This window comes from Coenobita brevimanus, chromosome 41, assembly GCF_032717465.1.
Source record: "Coenobita brevimanus isolate Jiangsu-jjx chromosome 41, ASM3271746v2, whole genome shotgun sequence".
Taxonomy (NCBI): domain Eukaryota; kingdom Metazoa; phylum Arthropoda; class Malacostraca; order Decapoda; family Coenobitidae; genus Coenobita; species Coenobita brevimanus.
In genome coordinates this window covers 1,415,820-1,423,141 of record NC_136994.1, presented here as the reverse complement: position 1 = coordinate 1,423,141, position 7,322 = coordinate 1,415,820, and the positions used below count along the sequence as shown (strand labels likewise).

The following is a 7,322-nucleotide window of genomic DNA, read 5'->3' as shown; positions in this document are numbered from 1 at the left end:
TAGCAAGCCAAAAATCATTCCAGCCCAACAGGCAGCCAGCCAGCATCAAAGCCAACCAGAAAAGCCAGCCAGCATGCCACATAGCCAGCATCCAAGCCAGCAAGCCAGCCAACAAGCATCCCAGGCAGTAAGGCAACCAGCCAACCAGCCAGTAAGCCATCCAGCCAGCCAGCCAGCATGCCAGGCATCCAGCCAGTCAGCCAGAAAACCAGTATGGCAGCCAACCAGATAGCACGTTAGCACCCCAGGCAGCTTGCCAGCCAGCCAGCATGCCAAATAGCCTCGCAGCATGCTAGCCAGCCAGCATGCCATGCAGCCAGACAACCAGTCAGCATGCCAGCCAGCCAGGCATCAAGCCTGCATGACAGCCAGTCAGCAGCTAGACAGCATGCCAGCCAAGCAACCAGCCAGCCAGCCAGACAGACAGACAGAGAGAAAGCCTGCATGCTAAAAGCCAGCAGCATGCCAGGCAGCATGCCAGCCAGACAGACAGCAAGCCAGCCTGCATGCCAACCAGCCAGGCAGCATCCCAGCCAGGAAGCCAGCCAGGAAGCCGGCAAGTCAGCATGCCAGCCAGCCAGGCAGCAAGCCCTCATGTCAGCCAGTCAGGCAGCCAGACAACCAGAGAGCATGCCAGCCAGGCAATCAGCCAGCCAGCCAGCCAGCCAGTCAACCAGCATTCCAGTCACTCAGGCAGCCACCTAGCCAGCCAGCCGGTCAACCAGCATTCCAGTCACTCAGGCAGCCACCTAGCCAGCCACCATTCAAGCCAGCCAGGCAGCTAGCCAGCCAGCCAGCATGCCAGCCCACCAGGAAGCCAGCCAGCCAGCCAGCCAGCCAGTATGCCAGTCAGCTAGTCACCATGACAGCATGCCAGGCAGTATGCCAACATGCCAGGCAGCATCCTAGCCAGCATGACAGCCACCTAGCCAGCCAGCAGCATTCCAGCCAGCCAGCCGACCTGCTAGCTAGGCAACAAGCCAACCAAGAAGCAACCCAGCCACTCAGCATGCCAGCAAGCCAGCCAGTCAGCCAGAATGACAGCCAGCAGCCAGAGAGCCAAGCAACCAGATGACAGTCTACCTGCCAGCCAGAAAGCCAACCAGCTAGGCAAACAGCTAGCTAGCCAGCCAACCAGCCAGCCAGCATGTCAGCCACCAACCCCGCCAGCCAGCCAGCATGCCAGCCAGCCAGCCAACCATCCATCCAGCCAGCCTGTCACCCAGCCAGTCAGCATGCCAGCCAGCCATCCAGCCAGCATGCCAGCCACCCAGCCAGGATCCATGCCAGCCAGCCACCCAGCCAGGATCCATGCCAGCCAGCCACCCAGCCTGCCTGCCAGCCAGCATTCCTGCAAGCCAGCATCCCAGCTATACAGCATGCCAACCAGACAGCATGCAAGCAATCCAGACAGCAAGGCAGCCATCCATCAAGCCAGCAAGACTGCCAGCCAGAATGACAGGCAGCCAGCATGCCAGACAACGAGCATGCCTGCAAGCCAGCCAGATAGCATGCCTGCCAGCATGCCAGCCAGCCAGCATACCATACCAGCCAGTCAGCATGTCACCAAGCCTGCATGCTAGTCACCCAGCATGCCAGTATGACATCCAGCCAGCATGCCAGCAAGCCACCAAGCCAGTCAGCATGCCCGCCCACCAGCCAGCCAACCAGTTAGCCAGCCAGCCAGCCTGCCAGCCATCATGCCAGCGAGCCAGCCACCCACCCAGACAGCCTGCCAACAAGGCAGGCAGCAATCCAGCATGTCAGCCAGCCAGTATGCCAGCCAGGCAAGCAGCCAGCCAACAAGCCAGCATGCTACCCAGCCAACATGCCAACCAGCCATCCAGCATGCCAGCCAGCCAGCTTGCCAGCCAGTCAGGCAGCTATCCATCCAGCCAACATTCCAGCCAGCCAGCATTCCAGCTAGCCAGGCAGCCAGCCAGCCAACCAGCATTCCATTCAGTCAGGTAGCCCCCTAGCCAGCTACCATTCAAGCCAGCCAGCTAGCATGCATGCTGGCCAGCCAGTATGCCAGCCAGCCAACCACCATGCCAGTCAGATAGTCAGCATGCCAACCAGAGGGAAAGTGAGCAAGCCAGTATGCCAGACAGCATGCCAACATGCCAGGCATAATCCCAGCCAGCATGACAGCCACCTAGCCAGCCAGCCAGTTAGCCAGCCAACCGGCCTGCCAGCCAGGCAAGAAGCCAACCAGGAAGCAACTTGGCCAGCCAACATGCCAGCCAACCAGCCAAAAAGACAGCCATCCAGCCAGCCAGACAGCCAGCCAGCCAGACAGCCAAGCAGCCAGCCAGAAAGCCAATGAGCCAGCCACACAGCTAGCTAGCCAGCCAACCACCCAGCCAGCCAGCATGCCAACCACCAAGTCATGCAGCCAGAATCTGTGCCAGCCAGTCACCCAGCCTGCCTACCAGGCTGCAGGCCAGCCAGGCTGCATACCAGCCAGCCAGCATGTCAGCAAGCCAACCAGCAAGGCAGCCATCCATCCAGCCAGCAAGACTGCCAGTCAGCATGAGAACGAGTCAGCATGCCAGGCAGCCAGCATGGCTGCAAGCCAGCATGCCTGCCAGCATGCCAGCTAGCCAGTATGCCAGCCAGCCAGCATACCATGCCAGCCAGAATGCCAGCAAGCCAACAAGCCAATTAGCATGCCCTCCAGCCAGCCAGCCAGCAAGCCAGCATCAAAGCCAACAAGCCAACCAGCCAGCCAGCATCACAGCCAGCCAGCATCACAGCCAGCAAGCCAGCCAGCATGCCAATCAGTTTAATAGCTAGCCAGCATACCAGCTAGCCAGACAGCACGCCAGTCATCCAGCCAGCCAGCATGCTTGCCAGGCAGTAAGGTAGCCATCCATCCATCCATCCATCCATCCATCCATCCAGCCAGCCAGCCAGCCAGCCAGCCAGCCACCCAGCCAGCCATCCATCCAGCCACCCAGCCAGCCATCCAGCCAGCCACCCAGCCAGTCAGCCAGAAAACTAGTATGGCAGCCAGCCAGACAGCACGCTAGCAGCTTGCCAGCTAGCCAGCATGATAGCCTGTCAGCCAGGCAGGCAGGCAGCCAGCCAGCATGATAGCCAGTCAGCCAGGCAGGCAGCCAGCCAGCCAGCATGATAGCCAGTCAGCCAGCCAAGCAGCGAGACAGCTAGTCAACATGCCAGCCAGAAAGCCAACCAGCCAGCCAAACAGCTAGCTAGCCAGACAACCAGCCAGCCAGCCAACCACCCATCCATCCATCCATACATCCAGCCCCCCAGCCAGCCACCCAGCCACCCAGTATGCCAGTCAGCATGCCAGCCAGCCACCCAGCATGCCAGCCACCCAGCTAGACAGGATTCATGCTAGCCAGCCAACTGGCCTGCCTGCCAGCCAGCCAGCATGCCAGCTAGACAGCATGCCAACCAGACAGCATGCCAACCAGACAGCATGCCAGCAAGCCAGCCATCCAGCCAGCCAGCAAGACTGCCAACCAGCATGAGAGCCACCCAGCATACTAGCTAGCCAGCATGCCTGCAAGCCAGGAGGCCAGCCAGCCAGGATGCCTGCAAGCCAGCAGGCCAGCCAGCAGGCCAGCCAGATAGCATGCCTGCCAGCATGCCAGCTAGCCAGCATGCTTGCAAGCCAGCCTGCCAGCTAGATAGCATGCCTGCCAGCATGCCAGCTAGCCAGCGTACCATACCTGTCACCCAGCATGCCAGGCAAGCAGCATGCCAGCCTGCCAGTATGACATCCAGCCAGCATGCCAGCAAGCCACCAAGCCAGTCAGCATGCCCGCCCACCAGCCAGCCAACCAGTTAGCCAGCCAGCCAGCCTGCCAGCCATCATGCCAGCCAGCCAGCCACCCACCCAGACAGCCTGCCAACAAGGCAGACAGCAATCCAGCATGTCAGCCAGCCAGTATGCCAGCCAGGCAGGCAGCCAGCCAACAAACCAGCATGCCACCCAGCCAACATGCCAACCAGCCATCCAGCATGCCAGCCAGCCAGCTTGCCAGCCAGCATTCCAGCTAGCCAGGCAGCCAGCCAGCCAACCAGCATTCCATTCAGTCAGGCAGCCCCCTAGCCAGCTACCATTCAAGCCAGCCAGGCAACTAGCCAGCCAGCCAGCATGCCAGCCAGCCAGTATGCCAGCCAGCCAACCACCATGCCAGTCAGATAGTCAGCATGTCAGCCAGAGGGAAAGTGAGCAAGCCAGCATGCCAGGCAGTATCCCAGCCACCGTGACAGCCACCTAGCCAGCCAGCCAGTCAGCCAACCAACCGGCCTGCCAGCCAGGCAAGAAGCCAGCCAGGAAGCCACCTGGCCAGCCAGCATGCCAGCCAGCCAGCCAGAAAGACAGCCAGCTAGCCAGACAGTCAAGCAGCCAGACAGCCAAGCAGCCAGACAGCCAAGCAGCCAGACAGCCAAGCAGCCAGACAGCCAAGCAGCCAGACAGAAAGCCAACAAGCCAGCCATAACGCTAGCTAGCCAGCCAACCACCCACCCAGCATGCCAGCTAGGAAGCCAACCAGCATGCCAGCCACCCAGCAAGCCATCATGCCAACCACCAAGTCACGCAGCCAGAATCTGTGCCAGCCAGTCACCCAGCCTGCTTGCCAGGCAGCAGGCCAGCCAGGCAGCAGGCCAGCCAGGCAGTAGGCCAGCCAGGCAGCTTGCCAGCCAGCCAGCATACCAGCCAGCCAGCAAACCAGCCAGCCAGCATGTCAGCAAGCCAACCAGCAAGGCAGCCATCCGTCCAGCCAGCAAGACTGCCAGTCAGCATGAGAACCAGCCAACATGGCTGCAAGCCAGCATGCCTGCCAGTGTGCCAGCTAGCCTCCATGCCAGCCAGCCAGCATACCATGCAGCTAGCATGCCAGCCAGCCAGCATGCCACCAAGCCTGCATGCTAGTCAGCCAGCATGCCAGCCAATCAGCATGCCAGCCTGCCAGTATGATATCCAGCCAGCATGCCAGCCAGCCAGCAAGCCAGCATCAAAGCCAGCAAGCCAACCAGCCAACCAGCATCACAGCCAGCCAGCGTCACAGCCAGCCAGCATCACAGCCAGCCAGCAAGCCAGCCAGCATGCCAATCAGTTTGATAGCTAGCCAGCATACCAGCCAGCCAGCCCGCCAGCCAGCATGCTTGCCAGGCAGTAAGGTAGCCATCCATCCATCCATCCATCCAGTCAGCCATCCAGTCAGCCAGAAAACTAGTATGGCAGCCAGCCAGACAGCACACTAGCATCCCAGGCAGCTTGACAGCCAGCCAGCATGATAGCCAGTCAGCCAGGGAGGCAGCCAGCCAGCCAGCATGATAGCCAGTTGGCCAGGCAGCCAGCAAACCAGTATGATAGCCAGCCAGTCAGCCAAGCAGCCAGACAGCCAGTCAACATGCCAGCCAGAAAGCCAACCAGCCAGCCAGCCAACCACCCATCCATCCATCTATCCAGCCAGCCAGCCAGCCAGGCACCCACCCAGCCACCCAGCATGCAAGTCAGCATGCCAGCCAGCCACCCAGCATGCCAGCCAGCCAGCCAGAATTAATGATAACCAGCCAACTGGCCTACCTGCCAGCCAGCATGCCAGCCAGCCAACATGCCTGCAAGCCAGCATGCCAGGTAGACAGCATGCCAACCAGACAGCATGCCAACCAGAGAGCATACCAACCAGACAGCATACAAGCAAGCCAGCCAGCAAGGCACCCATCCATCCAGCCAGCAAGACTGCCAACCAGCATGAGAGCCAGCCAGCATACCAGCTAGCCAGCATGCCTGCAAGCCAGCATGCCAGCCAGCCAGGATGCCTGCAAGCCAGCAGGCCAGCCAGCATGCCAGCCAGATAGAATGCCTGCCAGCATGCCAGCTAGCCAGAATGCTTGCAAGCCAGCATGCCAGCCAGCCAGCATACCATACCAGACACCCAGCATGCCAGGCAACCAGCATGCCAGCCTGCCAGTATGACATCCAGCCAGCATGCCAGCAAGCCAACAAGCCAATCAGCATGCCTGCCCACCAGCCAGCCAGCCAGCTAGCCTGCCAGCCAGCCAGCATGCCAGCCAGCCGGCAAGCCAGCCAGCCTGCATACCAACCAGCCAGGCAACCAGCCAACCAGGCAGCATGCCAGCCAATCAGACAGTCAGCCAGCCAGTCAACAGCCTAGCCAGCAGGCTAGCCAGTCAAACAGCCATCCAGACAGCCAGCCAGCCAACCAGGCAGCCATCCACCCAGTCAGCCTCCCAACTAGGCAGACAGCAATCCAGTATGTCAGCCTGTCAGCCAGCCAGAGAGCATGCCAGCCAGGCAAGCAGCCAGCCAAGAAGCCAGCATGCCATCCAGCCATCCAGCATGCCAGCCTGCCAGCTAGCCAGCATGCCAGCCAGTCAGGCAGCTATCCATCCAGCCAGCATTCCAGCCAACCAGGCAGCCACCTAGCCAGCCACCATTCAAGCCAGCCAGGCACCCAGCCAGCCAACCAGCATTCCAGTCAGTCAGGCAGACACCTAGCCAGCCACCATTCAAGCCAGCCAGGCAACTAGCCAGCCTGCCAGCATGCCAGCCCACCGGGAAGCAAGCCAGCAGCCAGTATGCCAGCCAGCCAGTATGCCAGCCAGACAGTAAGCCAGCATGCCAGCTAGTCAGCATGCCAGACACCATGCCAACATGCCAGGCAGCATTCCAGCCAGCATGATAGCCAGCTAGCCAGCCAGCCAGCATTCCAGCCAGCTAGTCAGCCAGCCAGCCGGCCTGCCAGCCAGGCAAGAAGCCAACCAGGAAGCAACACGGTCAGCCAGCATGCTAGCCAGCCTGTCAGAAAGACAGCCATCCAGCCAGATAACCAACCAAACTGCCAACCAGAAAGCCAACCAACCAGCCAAACAGCTCGCTAGCCAGCCAACCAGTATTCCAGCCAGCCAGAAAGCCAGCCAGCCAGTCAGCCACAATGCCAGCCACCTAGCCACCAAGCCAGCCACCCAGCCAGGATCCACACCAGCCAGCCAGCCAGCAAGCCACTCAGACAGGCAGCCAGCCACCATGCCAGCCACCTAGCCACCTAGCCACCCACCCAGCCAGGATCCATGCCGCCTGCCACCCAACCTGCCTGCCAGTCAGCAAGCCAGCCAGCCAGCATGCCTGCCAGCATGCCAGCTAGCCAGCATGCCAGCCAGCCAGCATACCACGCCAGCCAACATGCCAGCCAGCCAGCATGCCAGCCAGCCAGCATGCCAGCCAGCCAGCATCCCAGCCAGATAGCATGCCTGCCAGCATGCCAGCCAGCCAGCATGCCACCAAGCCTGCATGCTAGTTAGGAAGCATGTGGGCA

At 61.1% G+C, this 7,322-nt stretch overlaps 1 protein-coding gene and 1 pseudogene across 1 annotated transcript; both read right to left on the bottom strand.

The window, feature by feature from the left end:
- Positions 1 to 764: 764 nt before the first annotated feature.
- On the bottom strand, positions 765 to 3,351 carry LOC145397460 (uncharacterized; the record flags this gene model as incomplete). The annotated part of the gene is made up of 5 exons (XM_080270520.1): positions 765 to 853; positions 1,159 to 1,331; positions 1,657 to 1,688; positions 2,870 to 2,987; positions 3,179 to 3,351. Coding segments are annotated over 5 exons (585 nt in total), but the record flags the coding sequence as incomplete, so codon positions are not given.
- A 12-nt stretch (positions 3,352 to 3,363) lies between these two features.
- LOC145397459 (uncharacterized) lies at positions 3,364 to 6,824 on the bottom strand (annotated as a pseudogene).
- Positions 6,825 to 7,322: the final 498 nt, after the last annotated feature.